Below are 22,211 nucleotides of genomic sequence, written 5' to 3' on the forward strand. Positions count from 1 at the left end.
GCAGTGACTCAAATGCTCCACTTGGGCGGGAACGAACCTCCTGTCTGTAATTTTCCACACGCTTTCACCAAACTCGCGGCCCACTACAGAGAGGGGGTTACCTTGGAGGGAGGAGGAGGAGGAGGAGGGGGTTACCTTGGAGGGAGGGAGGAGGAGGGGGTTACCTTGGAGGGAGGGGGGGGGAGGCATTTCTGAGACACAGAGTGCCCATTTAATAAACTTCTACGTGCCCCAGATCAGCGGCTCTCCGGCCGATCCTCGGGGGAAACAGAACCTTTGCAGGTTTTCTGTTCTACCGGGTGGTCGATTACGCTCGTCTGTTGTTTCAGGTATTGCAGCCTCCGGTGGGGGGGGTTTTAAGACCTGGTGCAGGAGTTAAAACTGCTTAGCAGTACTGTGGGTCCCAGTGGACTGGCTTGGCAACTACCGTTAGAGGCTCACCTGCATACTTATGAACGTAAAAACCCAGCAGCAGCAGTTCGTACAGCCGTGCACAGGCCGGAGTACGTCCAGTTGGGACTGGTGCAACTTTCCACCGTGCAAAGACACTTCTGACACCAAAGCCCTGCCGTGGAGCAGCAATAGATACATAATTGTCAATTCATAAAACGGGCACACAGCGAGACGAGTCTGGTGTAGCCGGTTTGGGTGGAGCCCGGCACATTTCCAGTGCATGAGTCACCCACCGGTTGGCGAGAGTATACACATAACCCTGTGTTTTTTTTGTGTGTGTGTGTGTGTGTTTGTGTTGCACGGCTGGTGTCTAGCCTTTAAGAGGCGGCTTCCCCCCTTCGTTCTGACATCAGTCCCACACGAGACCCGAGCCGGCGACACAGGACATCAGCTCTTCTCCCCCCCCACCACCGGCGGACGCTAAGCTAGGGTGAGTACAGACCGAGGGGCTGTGGGATAGAGGACGGAGGCGGAGGGGGGGGGGGGACTGCTTGACGGAGAACACACAAAGTGACAGATGGAGTTCAGCTGGCAGCATACGTATGGGTGTGTGTGTGGTGTTTCGTCTGCATATCTTCTACACAACATTTATACAAGATACGGAGGCGGTTTGATAGCGGATTACACCTTCAGTTTAACTTGGCGACAGAGGGCTTATCGTTAATGAACACGTTGGGCCTTGAACTTCACCAGCCGCTCCGAGGTTTGAAAGTGGCAGCAGCTTTTAGGCAATGACCCCACTTTCCTACCAGTTGGGCCACAGCACACGTTTACCAGGGTCTCGCCACTGGCCTTCCCTGACCGTCACAAAGCGTGACGATTTACGTGTGAACAAAATGTCGTGCAAACTTTTTTCTCCATCCACCCGTCCATCCATCCATCCATCCATCCAGGATACGTCCACTTCTAATCGTCTTTGTGCTCCCCCAGCTGCAGCCATGCCTCATCTGGAGCAGGTCATCGTATCCATGGTGGAGATGTTTGAGGAGTACGCGAACGAGGGCGGCAAGAAACACCCGATCAGCATGAACGAGTTCAAGGAGGTGCTGGAGAAGGAGCTGGAGGCGCCCGGACTCAAAGTGAGACGCGACGCGCAACCCGCTCTAAGCGACCGCCGCAGCTCTGTAATGATGGTGCTGCAGTGTGCGCTCTGTGTGTGTGTGTGTGTGTGATAGATGATGAGACAATGGGTACGACAAGAAATGCAACGTTATCACTAGAACGACCCGGATTTCACTCCTCCCTAACACGACCATGGGCAGTCAAAACCATCTGCCCATGATTTTTAAACTCTATATTCTGTCAAGATAAATACCCGGTTGAGATATGAATGCATTAGTGTGTCTGTTAAGAAACCAACTGACACCAAAATTAACGTTTTAACCACTTTAATGCTATTTTGAAACAATTTAAAATGGCCGCCGTCCAAGGCCTGTAAATACCGCAACGCCTCGGCGGTAGTCGTGGTGCGCCTGTAGCGGCGCCTGTAGCCAGACGTGTTGGACATCATCGCACATCAAGTTCAGACTATTTCTCTCCACTGGAGGACGCTGCTGTGTGTTTCTAGGACAGAGCAACGACCCTCGCGAAGGAAATGACGCCACCAACACGCGTCATAAACACTGACATGACGCATACGCGCGGTCAATTTGACCGCTCATGGTCGTTTTAGGTAGATCTTAATCATAGCTTTTTTTTGTGCAGTTGATCTAAAACTAATTTTAATGCAAATATATATGCAATTTTAGGCGCATTCGGGGAGCGACAGGTCTGTACCCCCCCCCCCACACACACACAAGGTTAAACTTTGAAAATCCAAAACGGTCAAAATGGCCGCCTTGGTCGTTCATGATAACAGTGACGTCACACAGAGGCTCTGGTTTGGGGTTTAGGGGCCCCTTGAGCCCTTGGGGCCCTGAGCCTGTCTGGGCCCGGTATGCCTGTTCGGTAATCCACCCAATTGTGTGTGTGTGTGTGTGAGATTGTAGTTATATATGACTTCTCCCCCTCTGAAACCAAAGCCTCCGAACTTCTCCTTTCTAACTGACCCACGGCCCTGGATCCAATTCTCTCACCCCTCCGTCAGTCCAGCACCCCTACTGTCACCTCCTGTCTAACCAAATACTCAGCTCCTCACGCCTACCTAGAGACCTTTCATCCGTCTTTAACTCTGCAACTGAAAATAACATCACTTAATCCTGCTCTGCTGCTCAACCATCGGCCGGTCTTGTTTATCCCGTTCCTAGCCAAAACTCTTAAATGACCAGCATGCAATCGGGCTTTCCTCCTCTCTCTCCCGTAAAAAAAAAAAAAGCACTCATTTCAAACCGTCTAGGTTCAGCGACTATCGCAGCTTCTCTTCTTGCGGTCCCTGATGCACTCTTGTCAGCCAGCGCTGCCTCCAGGTCATCGGCTGTTATTGTCCTTGAGTGATCTGCTGCTATTGACACAGTGAGTCACCAGATACCGTTGACACTGATGGACCCAGGCATTGTCGGTACGGCACTAAAGTGGATCCAATTGTGCGTGACAAGGGGAGGTCATACCAAGTAACACGAAGGGGTCAGGTATCCACCCTTGACAGGTCACAATGGGCATGGCTAAAGGGTCAGCCCACTCCTTTTCAAACTATACCACCACGCTTGGTCCAGTCATCTCAACACATGGTGTCTCTTACCATTGCTATCCATTTCATTTCACCCTTTCTTTTCTGGCCAAAGACACCCAGGTGTCTGCGAAGGTTGCTGCTTACCCGGCAGACATTTTGTGCTTGGATGAAAGAGTGATACCTCCAGCGCGGCTTGTCCAAAACTGAGCTGCTGGCCATGCCTGCCCATCCTTAGGGACATATCCATCAGGACTGGTACATCGACAATACTTCCTTCTGGAGCCGCAAGGAACCTCAGGATGATGACTGACAGTGGTGGCCCAGGGGTTAGCGTTGTCACCTCACAGCAAGAAGGTCCTGGGTTCGAACCCCGGGGCTGTCCAACCTTGGGGTGATCCCCAGGGTGTCCTCTGTGTGGAGTTTGCATGTTCTCCCTGTGTCTGTGGTGGGTTTCCTTCGGGTGCGCCGGTTTCCCCCACCGCCAAAAAGACATGCATGTTAGGGTTACTACTCCCGGAGCTGACTCCTATTCCTGATGCTTTGCTCTGTGCAACATTAAAAAGAGCCCACCCTACCTATCAGAGCGTGCTGTACAACTCCTTGTCCAGGCCCTAGTCATCTCCTGGTTAGACCATTACAATGCACTTGCGCTGGTCTCCCAGCCTTTGCAGTCCAATCGCTGCAGAGAATCCATGGCTTGAAAAGCACGCTTGCTTTTCACCCTGCCAAGAAGTGCACATCTCACCACTCTTTGTATCCGTACACTGGCTCCTGGTTGCTGCCTGTATAAACTTCCAAACCTTGCCACTGGCTTTCTGGGCCACTCAAGTAACCGCACTGGCCTACTTGCAAACCCACATTTATACGTACACTCCCGTTAGCCCTTTTTATTCTACCTCTGGAAAGGCTACTGTCTTCAACTTCTGGAGGAAGGACTAGCACTCGACTTTTCTCCCACTTGGCCCTGAAACGGACTAATGAACTCCCATCTTCCACCAGAGCGACAGACTTGCTTTTTTTTTACTTTAAGAACAACCCATTGCTTTTTCAGGCTTACCTTAATCCACAGTTGCTCTCTAAGCATGGCCGTGATATGGATCTGCGACATTGTCCAGTGTTTTGGTAACCCCCTATTACTTGCATCACTGCTGCTGATCTAGGCCTACCTGATGTGCACGAATCGCACTCAAAATGACACACAGTCTAGACCGTGATACCATAAATATTCTGTGTATGATGCTGCCTGTAGGTCGACATACAAATATAACTACTAATTTCCAACCCTCTTTCCGAGTTGCTTTGGATAAAAGCGTCTGCTAAATGAGAAATGTAAAATGCATGTGTGTATGTGGGTATGCATTTGCATTGCATTGCATTTACAATTTGCATTGCATTTGCAAAATTTGCACAAAAAAAATTGCAAGTTTTTTTGTGCAAATTTGCAAAAAAAATGCATTTGCAAATGCATTGCATTTGGAACATGTTTATATGTGTAGCTACTAATTTAGTCATGTCTTTAATTGATCATGACCTCCCAAATTGGCTCAAATAACACACCGGACAACAGTTTCGTGGTGTGGTTACTGTAAATACCATTGTCTCCAGGAGAAAATCCATGCGGATGACGTCAGAGAGGCCGTAGAGATGCTGGATAAGAATCACGATGGGGAGGTCAACTTCCGAGAGTTCTCGAGGTGTGTAGCTGTCCTGGCCAAAGGGTACTACAAGCAGAAGAGGGGCAAAGGTTCCAAGAAGGCCAAAGGCAAAGAGGGTGACCAGGAGGACTAAAGGGAAAGGTCAGCCATGAAACACTGAACTAGCCCCTAGATATTTAATGTACGCTTAACAAAACTGCGGGCTAGAGATGACGGTTGTGACCTTGCCTGCACTGCTCTGCTGACAGGTGTGACCTAGGAGGACACACTGACATACAGTACAGATAGCTTACCCACTACAGGTATTGTCTGTTTGCACACCTATTTAAAGAAAGATGACGCTCAAACTGGTTATTGATGATCAGAACTGAATAAACTGAGTGCTTTACCCTCTATAGTATATCTTGGTTTTGAATGGTTTCTAAACCACCGTTACTGGCTGAAAATAAAATAAAAAAATACCTCATTATTTGCTCTAATGTGTGTTTATTTCGCTCTTTGCTTGTTTGCAATGACGATCTCTGCAGAAGCAACAGGCGTATGATGCCATTGTTGTGGAATGAAGCAGGCATGGACTCATCAAACATTCAACACAAGTCACCCAATATGTTCTCTGGTACACACACCACTTGTCAATGCTTCCTCAGTGATAATGCCCGGTTTATTCTGCCGCCCACCCCCACCCCCCAGCGATGGAGGTCCCCCACAGCGAAAAGCTTTGTCTATAGCAACCTGATATCAGATCCTTTTAATATCACTTTCCTTTCCCCTGTGAGTCACTGCACACACACACACACACACACACACACACACACACACACACACACACACACACACACACACACATGCACACAAAATCCTCTAAATGCAGAAAAGGTATGGAACCCCAAGTATACCCACTATGTTGCCAGCTCATACATTAAACTCTTTATCCCACACTCTCATTTTCGTGTGTGTGTGTGTGTGCGTGCACGCCTTTGTGTGTGTCACTATCCTGAAGCAATATGGTGGCCCAGTCATATATTGTGACATGTATTATGGCGAGACTTTCTTGGGGTAATGGTACGCTTGGGAGGAGGCCAGGGGAGCAGTCATGAATAATTTTGGGACGCCCTCCCCTCCTCTCATGGAGCTATAACACAATCAACAAGGCTGTCGTTCTTTCATGGTACACTTTTATGCTTTTGCACACGGTTATTGCAATGTCACTGTATTATCATGATCTAATTAAAAGAGACTCTCGTCACTACAAGCCTGTCTGTCACACTTAACACATGCACTTCAAAGTGTCCCTGCAAATTTTCCCTTACGCTTTCTTTATTTTTTTGAAGTTCACTTTTCACTTCAGATTGCGGTTATTTCTGGTCGATTTACGCTGCAGAGTCCGTCAGATTTGCAAGATGAAGATGGCAAAAGCAAACCTCATGTGAGGAGAAAGGCCAGCCGCAGCGTTTCAGTGACTTCCATCGTTGGCCGGTAGGGGGAGACAAATGAAAAGGGGAATCTTGGCGGATGGCGCAGTTCAGAAAGCATGCGGAGCTAGCTGTTTAAAATTGAACTTTGACATCGAGAAAAGTATCAGAGCTTCCTGTAGTTCCGAGGCTACTGCGGTTTGAGAATGAGTGGACGCCAGTCAGAGATGGAGGGATGTAAAGAGGAGGAGTAGGGCCATCAGATAAGCGCATAAGTATACAAAGTAGGACAGCCTATGGGGAAAATGGGAGTAGAAAGAATGGGTGATATCTATGAGAGAGGGAGACAGAGAGAGACTAACTGTATATAAACAACATAACCCAAATTACTATTTACAAATTGGGAAGGGATTTTGGGTTGTGATTCGAGATCTGTTGGAGTACTGTTTGCAAGAAATTGAAAAAAAGAACAACAGATAAGAACAAGATAGATAAACGAGGTTTCTGTTGGGTTTCAAGAGTAATGAAAAAAAGAAATCAGATAAGTCGTCTACAGGCAATACTTTTGTAAAAACATTTATCAAATGTGGTTTTATGAGCGACATAGTTTTTTTTGTCTGAATAAACAAAGGATACCCAGAAGGCTTTCTTTATTTCAATCACAAATCGATTAAAAAAGTAATGAATTTACCACACACACATAAAAAAACCCCAACTAAAATGACTTTTTGTTTAATAAATATTGCACTAAACCGCTTCATAGGCAAAACAATGAATATAACACTAAAATGGGTGCATTTTCTTGCCGAGCACCACGAAACATAACATGTGCACTGCTGGAAGTCATTAGGTAGCCTACATATTGTGCAAAGTCTTTGTCTGATGTACAAAATGACACGAACAGCAACCTAAGGTCACAGTCTTGAGGGTGTCTTTTCATTTCAGAAAGTTTCAAATGTTTAAGTTTTTCTTTATCTGTCCTCTAAAACAGTGGTTCTCAACCTTTTTGGGGTCCTGAACCCCCTGCGTATTTTTGATCTACCCTGTGGACCCCTCCACCTGATCTTGGGGGAGGGGGGTTGCAATTTGATAGAAACAGTAGAAACTACATTTTAAATTGCATTATAGCATTTATTCACTCTTTGGGGCAAAAATAAGAGCTTTCAGTTGTAACTTAGATATAGTTAACAAAACAGAATTCTTATGCAGTAACTTTCAGATATATGTAACGAAACAGAATATGTATTCAGTAACTTTCAGATATATGTAACAACACAGAATATGTATTCAGTAACTTTCAGATATATGTAACAACACAGAATATGTATTCAGTAACTTTCAGATATATGTAACAAAACAGAATATGTATTCAGTAACTTTCAGATATGTGTAACAAAACAGAATATGTATTCAGTAACTTTCAGATATATGTAACAAAACAGAATATGTATTCAGTAACTTTCAGATACGTGTAACAAAACAGAATATGTATTCAGTAACTTTCAGATATATGTAACAAAACAGAATATGTATTCAGTAACTTTCAGATATATGTAACAAAACAGAATATGTATTCAGTAACTTTCAGATACGTGTAACAAAACAGAATATGTATTCAGTAACTTTCAGATACGTGTAACAAAACAGAATATGTATTCAGTAACTTTCAGATATATGTAACAAAACAGAATATGTATTCAGTAACTTTCAGATACGTGTAACAAAACAGAATATGTATTCAGTAACTTTCAGATATATGTAACAAAACAGAATATGTATTCAGTAACTTTCAGATACGTGTAACAACAGCATTTTGATGCAGTAACTTTTAACAATGCAAACGGGAGCGAGATCTCTTAAAATACAATAAATTACACTTGTGAAACAGATGTAATTAGAGAAAAAAGTCCTGTTACCTTTTATAATGTAACCGGCTATTTGTTCTTCCCGCGCTCCGAAGAGACTTCTGAGGATCTGCACACTTCCGGATCCCACCAATGTAACCGGTTATTTTCTTGACCGGTGCGGGATTCGATACGGGGTGTACTGCACCACAAGGCGACATCGCTAACCGCTCGGCTAAAGGGTCAGACTCATTAGCTAGGGGGCTAACGTGTCTTATTAGTAGTTTACAATAGTTTAGGTAGATAAAGGTCTCAGTCACATTTGAGTAAAAATAATCCTATTTCTATAAATGTCATAGGATCTTTTTTTTAAAAGATATTTTATTTTCACGGACCCCTTGCAATTACACCACGGACCACTAGGAGGTCCGCGGACCCCCGGTTGAGAAACACTGAAGACACGTTGACCCTCTGGCCGCAACATGCGCCAACAAGTGCCACACACTGGACAGCGGCATCTGTGTTCACCTCAGACAAAAGGGCTGTCGGACCTGATTGTAGAGTCCCCACCCTCTTGTCGATCAACGCACATCCTGCTGCTGACGCGCGTTAATCCGACTAATTCCCTCGGGACCGCCTACATCCCAGGCTTTTTTTTTGGTCGCGCCTATTATGCAAGTTACGGTAGACCTACCGAGACTCGTCGAGACCACCCGAAAGTAAATAACGGCGAGATTAGGCTCAAAACGGCCATTTTAAATAACGCGTTTTCTGAGGGGCGAAATAGGCTCTCTAATATATATATATATAAATTGATGGCATTTCTGAAAAAAGAGGGGGGTTTCTTTAGTTCAGCGACGCGTCGCGCGTTTAGGTCGCTCTCCCGTAATTCACATAATAGGCGCGTCTAAAAAAAAAAAAAAGAGGCAGCGCGTGCCGCCGCCGAAATTCATCCGGCTAATCCACGCAAGCGGCGGTGTAAATCCGAAAGGGGGCGCCAACGCTCCCCCCCCCCCCCGGCGTCGTCTCCATCCGCCGCTCTTCGGACGTCTCCGGCGCTTTCCGTCTCGCTCCGATCGGGCTAGCTAGCCGGAGCGGGTTAGCCTCGCTAGCGGCTAATGTTCGTGGGGAAATTTAACGTTACGCTGGAGTGGAAGGTAAAAACAGTGTAAGGGGGGAGGGAAGGGAAGGGGGGGGGAAATAAAGATGGCTGACATCGAGGAAGAAGGAATTTGTTCGTCGGTCCCTCCGCTGCCCCGCTGCTCGTCGCGTAACGGCTCCGGAGGCAGCACGCCGGGCACGGTCGGCAGTGGTCAGGCGGCCACCACCGTCGCCTCGGGCCCGCGGCTGGTGCGGATAGTGAAGTCCGACTCCGGCTACGGATTCAACGTCCGGGGACAAGTTAGTGAAGGGGGGCAACTACGGAGCATCAACGGGGAGCTGTACGCCCCGCTGCAGCACGTCAGTGCCGTTTTGCCGGGGGGCGCTGCCGACAGAGCCGGCATCTCCAAAGGGGACAGGATTCTCGAAGTGTAAGTGCTCGGACCGTGAGAATCAAGACATTTTAATCACGCTTTTTTTACGGCCACGGGGTGCCACGGGCACTCGTGGGTGATGCGGAAGACCTGTTAGAGCCTCGCGTTAGACCGCCGACCTACGTATGAAGGCTAGGACCGGTGGTCGGCCGAGCAGCGCCGCCTAGGTGTGCACGGAATGCCCGCTGACTTTCTGCACAGGCTGGCTTTGCATTGCGATGAAGAGAGCGTCTGTCTGTGCGTGCGTGAGAGAGTGTGGGGGGGGGGGGTGAGAGAGACCCGGTCTCATTTGAAATGGCTTGTTTTTCAACTGTTCCTCTCATCTAAAGCATACGCATTACCCCCCCCCCCGACCTGTCTTTTCCGCATTAAGTAGTGGACTTGGATGTGACCTGAGCCAGGTGTAGTGCTTCCCGGAAGGACTCACGCTTAGCCAGCAGCAACGTTGAAGCGCACTTTGCATCGTCGTCGTTATCGCGTGGTGAGGTTGAGTCAGTCAATTTATTTGAGGGGGAGTCTCGAATCAGCACAAACTTTGGGTCCTGTGACTGGCCACAAGAGAGCTGCGTGAGGTGTCGCAGGGATGCGAGGTCTCTTTTCTAACTTGGCAAAGCATGTTAATACGCACGGAGATTGCTTGCTGATGTTAGGCGCTGTTGCCATGGTGAGGAATCGCTCAATGTCAGTTGCAGTGCATGTGATTTTGTGCGAGGGAGATGAGCAGGGGGCTGCAGAGAAGGAGGGATGCCCCGAGCTCAGACTTGGTTGGCTTCGCGCTCTGTAATTTCGTGTCTTATTGGCTGACTGTTTTGTCCAGCTTTGTGATTGGGTGGCATGTGGTAACCTGGCAGTTTGTTGACCCCAGTGTGTGTGTGTGTGTGTGTGTGTGAGTGCAGGTGTGCATGCGAGCGCTCGTGAGTGTGTGCAGAAATGAATGTGCAACTGAGTAGGTAAATTACAAAGTTTGCATTTATGCCTAGAGCGGCCGTTGCCTATAAGCATTTGATTCACAAACTAAGTTGCTAATCAGCAAGAAAAAAAAGCAGTCAACGGCATCTATTCAAATGTGGTTTTATCGTTACAGTCATAGCAAAGGCATTCTTCATGGCCGGCTGCTAGCTTCAGTAGTGTCAAATGAGCCTGGGCTGTGTATTTAGGCAAATCTTTACCTCGGTGCAGATTAACAGGTGTGCATCTTCAGTAGACTAATAAATGGAACAATGTGCTGTTGTATTCATCACTGTATTTTCTGCCTTACTTTAAAAGCACACTCAGTATGTACACAGACAAACGGGGGAGGCCCTTGGCATGAGCTGCAGCTGTTGACCCTCCATATTGTTCTCTGCATAATCAATACTACTTATCACAGTCACACACGCACACACACACACACACACACACAAACTCCTGCTTATTAACCTTTAACTACACACACATACTGCGTTAAAAGCTAATAACACAGAAATCTTTTGGTTAAACAATTATTTTTGATATGTCACTGATGGACATAGTGATTCTAAGTCCCCCACAAACTCTTTTAGACCTTTTAACTCATTATGTAGCCCATGCATATTCTCGAACAGTGATCTCATGAAGAACGTCGCCCACCTTATCGTTAATGTTTGCAGGCTCTGTGTTTGCTGTGAGTTCTCTTCCTGAATTATCGTTGCAATTGTAAGATCATGTGTGTGTATATGTGAGGTGCACAATGTGTACATCCCTATTATAGGGCAAACCAGAAAAATCCATCTCGTCATTTTCAGCTCGTCGTCATAGTTATTTTCAACTCGTTCCTGCTCATCTCATCATTTCAAACAGAGACTCTCCACCAGCTTCACAAATGCTAAATTAGACAAAACAATACAAACAGTCCTGACGCATGAATTTAAAGTTGCAAAAAAAACATCATTATGTTCGAAACTGGCGCAGTGGTTAGCGCGGTTGCCTCACAGCAAGAAGGTCCTGGGTTCGAGCCCCAGGGTAGTCCAATCTTGTTGGGTCATCCTGGGTCGTCCTCTGTGTGGAGTTTGCATGTTCTCCCTGTGTCTGTGTGGGTTTCCTCCGGGGGCTCCGGTTTCCTCCCACAGTCCAAAGACATGTAGGTCAGGTGAACTGGCCATACTAAATTGTCCCTAGGTATGAATGTTTGTGTGTGTGTGGGCCCTGTGATGGTCTGGCAGCCTATGTAGCTATTACATTTGCTCTACCTAAGTAATGGAACATTGTCTTGGAACTGTTTTGTAACTATTTGCTAAGCACATGTCGACAGTGGCACGGTGGCGCAGTGGTTAGCGCGGTCGCCTCACAGCAAGAAGGTCCTGGGTTTGAGCCCCGGGGTAGTCCAACCTCAGGGGTCGTCCCGGGTCGTCCTCTGTGTGGAGTTTGCATGTTCTCCCCTTGTGTGCGTTGGTTTCCTCCGGGTGCTCCGGTTTCCTCCCACAGTCCAAAAGACATGTAGGTCAGGTGAATCGGCATTACTAAATTGTCCCTAGATGTGAATGTGTGTGTGTTTGTTGGCCCTGTGATGGCCTGGCAGCCTGTCCAGGGTGTCTCCCCACCTGCCGCCCAATGACTGCTGGGATAGGCTCCAGCATCCCCGCGACCCTGAGAGCAGGATAAGCGGTTCAGCTAATGGATGGATGGATGTTCGAAACTGTCGACAGTGTAAAGGGAGCCATGTCATGTGCTTATAATATGGTCCCGAAATTCATGGCATGAAAGAGCCGTCAAAATGTTTAGTTTGTGTTAAACCTGCACGTGCAGAACTTATGTCTCCTCTTTCCGGCTGTGAGAGTAATTACACAAACACTGTCGACATCCATCCATTAGCCAAACCGCTTATCCTGCTCTCAGGGTCGCGGGGATGCTGGAGCCTATCCCAGCAGTCATTGGGCGGCAGGCGGGGAGACACCCTGGACAGGCCGCCAGGCCATCACAGGGCCAACACACACACACACATTCACATCTAGGGACAATTTAGTAATGCCGATTCACCTGACCTACATGTCTTTTGGACTGTGGGAGGAAACCGGAGCACCCGGAGGAAACCAACGCACACAAGGGGAGAACATGCAAACTCCACAAAGAGGACGACCCGGGACGACCCCTGAGGTTGGACTACCCCGGGGCTCAAACCCAGGACCTTCTTGCCGTGAGGCGACCGCGCTAATCACTGCGCCACCGTGCCGCCGTCGACATGTGCTTAGTAAATAGTTACAAAACAGTTCCAAGACAACGTTCCATTACTTAGGTAGAGCAAATGTAATAGCTACATAGCCTACTCCAAATATTTTACGAGTACTGACCCGTCCCAGAGCAGTAACGCAACATCCGTGTCTGCCCTCAGTCCCAGCTCTTCTTTCAGCACTCTCCGAGGAAACTCTACACCAATGGTTATCCGTGTCTGTCCTTGCTGCAAATCACTTTTTTTGTGACTTTAATCCGTCCTCTGAAAGCTGAGTTTGTGTTTGGTTTTTTTTTACCATGGGGGCGTGCAGCTGCCACTGTGGGCTATGCATCACAAATTGTGGTCACTCATTCACTCATGGATGACCTACGAGGGATGTTTAGTAAGACACACTCGCAAACTTGCATCAAGGCAAGGCAAACTTATTTATATAGCACATTTCATGCCCAAAGGCAACCCAAAAAACCCAAAGTGCTTTACGGAGTACACAAGGCACAAGAAACACATGAGAAAAGCAAGCAAGCAGAAGCACAAAGAGTAAAAACAATAAAACAAATAGGTAAATAAATTTGATTTAAAAGAAAATGAATTAAAAGCTGTGGTAAACAGGCAGGTAGGCGCTGTGGGTCTGGATGGTTTGGTGCTTGTTTCTCTGGAGCATCAGAAGCTGCTTCGTTGCTACTTCAGCTCTGGCAAAGCAGTTGCATCTATCATTTTTCCAAACAGCTTTCGTGTGACAAAAGCATTTACATGCCTTTGATTGGCCAACCCTAACCTTAACCTTAACCAACCAGAGGGAGAGTTTGCTGGTTGACATAAAACCCATCACTACCGGTTAGGGATGGGTACCAAAACTTGGTATTAAACGGGCACCGGTGCTAAATTACTAAGACTGTAGTATTGATAAGCTCCAACATTGACAGTTCTGCTATCGCTCCTGGAGAAATTAAGAAAATACATTTCCTGTTTATTTAGGCTACATAAACATTATGTTGCACCTTTTATCTCACCAGCTCTGTTACTAATTTGCAATAAAATTAAGCCATTCGTCTGTAATGCATTTTCGCAATTCCCAATCCAGAAGAGCAATCTCCAGCGCACACTGGGGCGGTTTGCAGCTGAGTGTGAAATGGCTGGGATGAGAGTCAACACCTCCAAGTCTGAGGCCATGGTTCTCTACCGGAAAAGGGTTGATTGCTCCCTCCAGGTTGGGGATGAGTTGTTGCTTCAGGTGAAGGAGTTCAAGTATCTCGGGGTCTTGTTCACGAGTGAGGGTAGGATGGAGTGGGAGATTGACAGGCGGATTGGTTCAGCATCAGCAGTAATGCGGACGTTGTACCGGACTGTTGTGGTGAAAAGGGAGCTGAGCCGGAAGGCAAAGCTCTCAATTTACCAGTCAATCTTCGTTCCAACCCTCACCTATGGTCATGAGCTTTGGGTAGTGACCGAAAGGATGAGGTCGCGGATACAAGCGGCTGAAATGGGTTTCCTCCGTAGGGTGTCTGGGCTCAGCCTTAGAGATATGGTGAGGAGCTCGGACATCCGGAGGGAGCTCGGAGTAGAGCCGCTGCTCCTTCACGTCGAAAGGAGCCAGTTGAGGTGGTTTGGGCATCTGATTAGGATGCCCCCTGGGCGCCTTCCTTTGGAGGTTTACTGGGCACGGTCAACAGGGAGGAGACCCCGGGGTAGACCCAGAACTCGCTGGAGGGATTTTTGTCCAATCTGGCCTGGGAATGCCTTGGAATCCCCCAGGAGGAGCTGGAGGGCGTTGCTGGGGAGAGGGACGTCTGGAGTGCCCTACTTAACTTGCTGCCACCGCAACCCGACCCCGGAGAAGCGGCTGAAGACGAATGACGAGCAATCTCTCTCTGGGAGCCTGTCATGTCTGCAAAGCTGAAGGACGGGGCCAGCACTCTCTCACACTCACACAGGCGTGTACACAGAACCCACAAAGGGACAATGGCGGAGAGAACTAAATGGTCAAGAGTCTGGTTATACGTCTCTAGAGTCGATGCTGACAGTGCTCGTTGCCACAAGTGCAGCAAGTCTATTGTATGTAAGGGCGGAAACACAAGCAGTCTTTAGAAACATTAAGCGAAAGTGCATCAGATACAGGTGGAGGAATGCACAGTTTTCGACTACCTAGCTCATAGTTTATGTCTCTTTTCCCCATCCACCTCAGGTATGTTATGTATGCTAGCAGCCTACAGCCCACACAGAGTAAACATGGATTAAAAGTTAAAAGTAACGCTCTGTCCAGATATGAGAAAATAAAGCAATGTTTGCTCTGTTCTTAATGTTTCGTTTTTTCTTTGAAAATTAACAAATAAAATGTTAAGAGTATCATTAAAGTACCAGATCAATAAGCAGTATCGGTAAGAGTAATAGTATGGTTAAAATCTTAGCGATACCCATCCCTACTACCGGTGCTCCAGAGCAGGAACGTCGCCCCAGACTCCAGAATTATAACTCCGGTATACTGCGAGAGATTTACCTGGTGGCGATAGGCTGAAATCAGCATTGTGTCAACTCATTTGGCAAGGGCTTGAATGTAACAGATATTCATTTATATGTAAAAGTCCTGCACTCTAGCTTTAATTTTGTTGTTTGGTATCTGCTCCAGCTGTTGATATATCCACATCAGAATCAGAAACAGAATAATATTCATTGCCAGTTACAAGAACATACAAAGAATTTGTCTTGGTATGTTTGTGCAAGAGGGAAAGTGAACAGTAAATAGTAAAGATAAAAGTTCAAAAGAATAATAAAATATATATACAAGCTAAAATGAAATTCATTGCTGGATTAGTACCCCCCCAGGGGTCCCTGGGCACTGAAGCTCATAGCCCCCCCCCCACACACACACTCACAAACACCATGCCCACCCCACGCCACCCACCCTAGCCATTAAACCCCACCTTAATTATTTTGAGCTTCCAGTCAAGCTGGCATGTCAAATCCACCATACCATAATCACACACCTATTGGTCAAAGGCTGAATAACCAGTCCAGCTGAGCAGGTGTGCCTACACGGTTCAATAGACCAAGTACTGCCGTTTCACTCACAAATCACAAGACAAGGAAACAGTGGATTAAATCCTGCCAAGGCAGTGTATGACTCAATGGCAATATTTGTATTCACTGATAACCACCCAAGCAGACAGCACACCAGTTATTACCGATAAATAATTATCTGACTGACTAGGGATAGGCTTACAACAATGCACCCTAAGGTAATCACACAGCACAGCTGAATGCAGGTTTCAAAATAAGCCTCACTAAGTGAGCTAGGCAACTTCGCACAGATCTGCAAAAACCAACATATAATGAACTTGACAAACTGACTCCCAACACAATATAGCCGCATCACACCACGGTGATGCAATACACGTTATGCAAACAGCCTATCAAATAAACTCATCCAAAAAATATATAGTAGCACACAATTACAACAAATACTACTGCTCAGTACCCAGACAGCATAATCAAATGGTTATTACCTTCAGAAGTTAATACACTTCCAGCCTATCCTTACTACTAGCTAGCTCAACATCCTCCATTGGAATGCCCTCTCCTTCACTTTGTTTAGCTTTTTTTGAAAAAGCTACTTTTAACGGGACATTTTTTATTGTAGCCAATTCTTCCACTTCCTTTTCCTTTCTTTTCTTTCTTTTGGCAGCCCCGCTTGGCATTTGGTTAACGCCGTCAATTTTCTGCTGCTTGGCAATATTCCCCGCACACTTGATACAACCTAACTGATGGTGGGTCAGGTAAAAATTAATTCTACTGTTTTTAACCTCAACTTGGCTTAAGAAAAACTGATATTGAATCTGTGCAATGTAAGCCATCTGCTGTCTGTGTCTGCCCACCTTGACCATTAGCCAGTCAATACAGTGCATTGCCGCTTGCTCACCAGTCACCACTTGCCCAGTCATCTTACCAATAAAACATGGAAACAACTTTTATTTCATTCTAACTGGATAATTATACAGATCAAAAGAATGGGTCCAACTTTGTGTCATTTCTGTAGAGCCCGATATAAAAAGAAATAAATGCATACATTTTTTTTTCTCCCATCGCGGAGGGTCCTTTCATGCTCAAGGGCCTCTGGGCACGTGCCCAGATTGCCCCTATGGTAGATTCGGTGGCAGGTGCAACAAGTTGCAAACAACACCAGTTCAGAGTTGAACATGAGACGACGTGGCAGCCCCCGGTGCCCAGCACTGGGCGGCAAGAGCTGTATTTATAAAAAGTTAAATGAGAATTTTAAGAAGTTGCTTACAGAATAAGAGTTATTTACAGGGTAGTCCAGGTTTATGCAAGGTGTCTGTATTCGGAGAGCACAGTAGGGAAGATAAAAGGGGGTGGGGGTGGGTGGGTGGCAGTGTTGGGATCTGTGGATATCTAGGGGCTTGTTGTGAAGGGTTACTGTTGTTGGGAAGAAGCTGTTCTTGTGGCACGAGGTTGTGGTTTTTATAGACCTTAGCCTCTTGCCACAGGGGAATGTTTTGAAGAGGCTGTGGCCTGGGTCGGAAGGGTCGGCCATGATCCTTCTTGCTCGCCTCATTCTCCAGGAGGCATACAGGTCATAGAGAGATGGCAGGTTGCAGCCAATCACCCTCTCAACAGACTGAACGATATACACTGCCCTTGTCCTTGGCAGCGGCAGCAGCGTATCAGATTGAGATAGAGACGAGGAGGTGATGATGGACTCAATGATGGCAGTGTAAAAGTGCACCATCATTGGCTTTGGCAGATTGAACTTTTTCAGCTGTCGCTGTAAGTTCATCCTCTGCTGTGCCTTCTTGGTAAGGGAGCTGATGTTCAACTCCCACTTTAGGTCCTGAGTGATGATGGTGCCCGGGAAGTGGAAGGATTCCACATTATCGACTGGGGAGCCACACCGGGTGATGGGGGCGGGTGGGGCTGGGTATTTTCTGAAGTCCACACCCATCTCAACTGTCTTTAGAGCATTGAGCTCCAAGTTGTTTTGGCAACACCAGGACATCAGGACTGTCCCATTGTCTTTCAAATCGAAAATAGAACTCATTCAGATCATTAGCCAGGCGCAACTCATTACTGGAGTGGGGGGGCTTTTGGTCTGTATTTGGTGATCTGTCTGAGGCCCTTCCAGACAGAGGTCAAGTTTTTTTTTTCTGAGAACTGCCTTTGAAGTCTCTCGGAGTACAGTTGTTTAGCATCTCTCACTGTCTCGCCACACCTGTATTTAGACTCTTTAAACTGGCCCTTGTCCCCACTCCTAAACACTTCCTCCTTTTCCAACCTAGGCTGTGCCGAGTGTAGCTGTAAACCAGGGTTTGTCGTTGTTGCAGCTAACTCTGGTGCATGATGGTACACAGCTGTCCTCACAGAAGCTGATGTAAGACGCCACAGCCTCAGTGTACTCGTCCAGACTGTTGATGGCAATCCTGAAAACCTCCCAGTCAGTACAGTCCAAGCATGCACAAAGGTCCCCCATAGCTTCACTGGGCCACTTCTTAGATGTCCTCACAACAGGTTTAGAGAGTTTTAATTTCGGCCTCTGTGCAGGAATGAGGTGGACCGTGATGTGGTCAGTGTCCCAGTGCAGCGCGAGGGACTGCATGATAGGCACTGTTGATTGTGGTGTGACACAGTGATTTAAAGTGTTCTCCCTGGTCAGGCATTTAATCAGCTGATGGTATTTAGGTAGTGCATGGCTGAGATTCCCTTTGTTAAAGTCGCCGAGGACAACAATCCACACACAGTATCAGGTGAGCAAGCATTGCACTGTGCCTGCTGCACGTCGGCCTGCGGTGGAATGTAAACACTGGGCCGAATGAATGAAGCAAACTCACGGGGGGAGTAGAAGGGTTTACGGCTGACGGAAAAGTTTCCAGACCAGCGCTGCAGAATCGCCGTCGCATCTTTACACCAGCCGCTGTCGATATAAAAACAAACACCTCCACCTTTTGTTTCGCCGGCAAGCTCTGTGTCGCGATCCTCTCTGAACAGCTGGAAGCTTGCCAGCTGCAGCGCGGAGTCCAGTACTGAGCCGCACAGCCAAGTTTACGTAAAGCACAAAACTTTACGTAAACAAAACAAAAAGATTAAGAAAATTCTTCCTCGCCAGTAGATGACGTTTGCGGAAAAAACCCCCGATGCGCACCAACGCGTGGAGGTCGCCATCCGCAGCGCCGTCTTGATCGTCACGAGGAGCACAAAGGAAATGAGTCTCAGATTTTACTGTGGGATTTCATTCATGCTTTTTAAAGGATATTAAATCAGATTGCATCAAAAGACATACACGGCTGGGCTCATCCCTTTTTTATGTCAACCTCTGCCCTCCCTTCGTCTTTGTGCTGTCCTTTGTGTTCACTCAGGTCTACCGTTTAGTTTCTGTTGCTTCTTCATTAACCCTTAACCTCACACCTTAGACCCTCAACATCCTAGTCATCCCTTACTCTACCTCTCTGTCCTAATCAACATGATCTCTAGGCTTTGAAATGTAGGCAAAGGCTTATTATAAGGCCCTTGGGTGCCGCAGCCACATGGTCACCTATTAGCAGCCAATTCTTGCCAGTGAGATCAGAGGTATTAGAAAGCTTGCATCCTTTGAGCATTAGCTCTCTGGCATGTTGTCACTGTCAGACCTCCAGTCCCAGCCAACATGCCCAGCGTGTGTTGGGTTGCAGGTCTTTTCTCAACAAGACTAGGTTAAAACCTAGTACACGGCTGGACACTGCGACTACATTTATCAAACGGCTGTTTTTGCGTGACACGGGTTCCTTGAACGGCTGATGACATAATAGAAAACTTTTCGCGCAGCCAATGGGGAAGCTCCAACTCGGCCGTCTGACCATTGGTGAAACTCCATCACTCCCTTACGGACAACTGCATGCGTAGGGCCGGTCCACACAGCTTCCCATTCTCAGCCTTGTGAGAACCGACGTCTGCTGTCGTACTCCATCCATGATTTGTCCCTGTCTCAGGGCTTAAGACGGCAGTTTGTTGAGTGGCGGGACCGAGGATGGTGGGATTCATAGGGAGGTGAAGAAGAGTAGAACACTAGAAGCTTTTGCTAGTAAGAGTGTGTTGGCTGGGCATGTTCGGTCATCCACCGTACTGGCTTGCAGAAATGTGGATTAGAACGGCAGAATTGGCAAAGCACCTTACTGATCTGTTTACGCCGCTTTACATGTAGGATTTTAAGTTACACAGTTGTTAACTATTCATGAAAACAGTATTTTATGGGCTCTTTATGTACACTCATATTGTCTTTGGTCAAGCAGGTGCATGCCTGTTTTGTCTTTTTGTGCGTTTGTGATGGCATGCGTTTATGCTCGTATGAAAGAAAAACGAGAAAGACAACAGCAATGTCTGTTGCTCGACACTTTCTGAAGTAACGTGTGGCTCCTCTTATCTCTTTTTTATTGATCAGAAGGACACGGCAGGCCGATCTGAATGCATTTGTTCTATTGGTCTGAGCTGCTTCTAAGTGTTAAAAAAAATGAGTCAAATATTGTAATATTAGGGCGTCCGGGTGGCGTTGCCTACCAACACGGGGATCGCCTGATCGAGTCCCCGTGTTACCTCCTGCTTGGTCGAGCATCCCTACAGACACAATTGGCCATGTCTGCGGGGTGGGAAGCCGGATGTGGGTCTGTGTCCTGGTCACTGCAGTAGCGCCTCCTCTTGTCAGTTGAGGCACTGGTTCGCGGGGGGGGGGGGGGTAGCGTGATCCTCCCACGCACTATGTCCCCCTGGAGAAACTCCTCACTGTCAGGTAAAAAGAAGCGGCTGGCGACTCCACATGTATCGGAGGAGACATGTGGTAGTCTGCAGCCCTCCCCGGATCGGAAGAAAGGGCTAATCCTTTCGCCACTGTCAGCATACAACATACAATAAACACTGAACAATATCTGATGGTACCCACCCCCTGCGCTTGGAATTTTAAGTTCCTACCGTCCGGTCGGTTCCTGCCTCAGACAACCCTCAGCCATAACTAACAGGTATACATTCTGTTTCATACCTCTGCCAGTTCACTGCTCAACTCTGTAAAGAACAGGTAGCATCAGAGCATCTCCAGCCATGCCTGTTTCTCCCTTCTTCTTCTTTTGTTTTTTCACTAATGTCATTTTTGTGCTTCATGTGTTCACCTTTTACTCCTGTATTATACTGCTGTGTTATACTCCTGTAGTATACTGCTGTGTTATACTCCTGTAGTATACTGCTGTGTTATACTGCTGTAGTATACTGCTGTGTTATACTCCTGTAGTATACTGCTGTGTTATACTCCTGTTGTATAATGCTGTGTTATACTCCTGTATTATACTGCTGTGTTATACTGCTGTATTATACTGCTGTGTTATACTGCTGTATTATACTGCTGTGTTATACTCCTGTATTATACTGCTGTGTTATACTCCTGTAGTATACTGCTGTGTTATACTGCTGTATTATACTGCTGTGTTATACTCCTGTAGTATACTGCTGTGTTATACTCCTGTAGTATACTGCTGTGTTATACTCCTGTAGTATACTGCTGTGTTATACTCCTGTAGTATATATGGTTTTTATGTGTGGTTTTTATCACGTGTGTCTCGCCCTGTGTTGTTTTTCCCCGCTACTGTGGCAGAACCAGTTGCTCCTCGGGGACAAATGAAGCTCTGCTGCTTCTAAAATCTTTAAATCAGTTCAAGAAATGTAAGGTTTGGAAATGGTAAGGATAGGAACCGTGAAAGGGACGGTCATGTGTCCTGGGGGTACATGCCAGTTCCTTGTGGCAATGCTGGTTTAAATCCAGCTCAAGAGCCCTTTCTCCCCCCCCCCCCCGCTCTCTCTCTCCCTTTCTCTCGCTCACTCTCTCCCTTTCACTTGCTCTCTCTCTCCCTTTCGCTCGCTTGCTCTCTCTGTCTCTGTCTCTCAGTCGCCTCAAATGTATTTATTAAGCTGGACATATCTAGTTGTTTGTGAACGGGACAGAACGGTTATTCAGAGTCTCTAATGGGGTGAAACGTCCAGACAACCTGTCAGAAAATAACAGTACTGCATCAAACCGCCCCGTCTTCCGCGGCTTCCTGTAGAGTTTTATTAGATGCACCGTGCCCCTAAAATATATCATGTCCTCATAGCTGACCTGCTTTTCCATGCCCGTACACCAGCCGTGACGCAGCTGGGGATGTGGATATTATCGACTCCGCCGACCCTGGAGAGATGAGGAAGACTCTTAACTTGTAGTCTTTCGCCCAGTTGCCTTTTTTTCTTTTTTTTTGCCAGAGCTGGAAAAAATAAAACTTATTATGACAGTTTGATTGTCAAGGAAATAGGTTACAGCATGAGGAAATGGCATTCCCAATACCAAATGGGGCAAAGCCCTGGTCATCTTATGGGAGTCTACATTTCTGGAGATCATGTGAGCCACCCCGCTGCCCCGCCTGTAGCCTACTTTCTTCTCGATGCAGCAGCTTCCTGCTTATTTCTTTGGCGGCGTATATTCTGCTCTACATGATCGTTTGCCGGGAGTCTTTTTGCAGGT

The 22,211-nt window shown here is 47.0% G+C and overlaps 2 protein-coding genes across 3 annotated transcripts in view; both read left to right on the top strand.

Moving 5' to 3' along the window:
* Positions 1-5,169, top strand: part of s100w (S100 calcium binding protein W) — a 10,738-nt gene extending 5,569 nt beyond the window's left edge. The window contains exons 3-5 of one of the 2 annotated variants that reach the window (XM_056286540.1): positions 768-883; positions 1,384-1,532; positions 4,667-5,169. In XM_056286540.1, coding sequence (XP_056142515.1) covers positions 1,392-1,532; positions 4,667-4,849 — 324 coding nt within the window. In that variant the 5' untranslated portion in view covers positions 768-883; positions 1,384-1,391 and the 3' untranslated portion in view covers positions 4,850-5,169. Of the gene's footprint in view, positions 1-752; positions 884-1,383; positions 1,533-4,666 lie in introns of those variants that run through there. The other variant, XM_056286542.1, reaches the window with a different exon arrangement.
* Positions 5,170-9,178: 4,009 nt separating this feature from the next.
* The window catches only part of snx27b (sorting nexin 27b), a 29,972-nt gene continuing 16,939 nt past the window's right edge, over positions 9,179-22,211 (top strand). Inside the window, 1 exon segment of the mRNA XM_056287045.1 lies at positions 9,179-9,504. Within this exon segment, the coding sequence (XP_056143020.1) occupies positions 9,179-9,504 (326 nt within the window).

This window comes from Lampris incognitus, chromosome 9 (genome assembly GCF_029633865.1).
Source record: "Lampris incognitus isolate fLamInc1 chromosome 9, fLamInc1.hap2, whole genome shotgun sequence".
Lineage (NCBI taxonomy): Eukaryota > Metazoa > Chordata > Actinopteri > Lampriformes > Lampridae > Lampris > Lampris incognitus.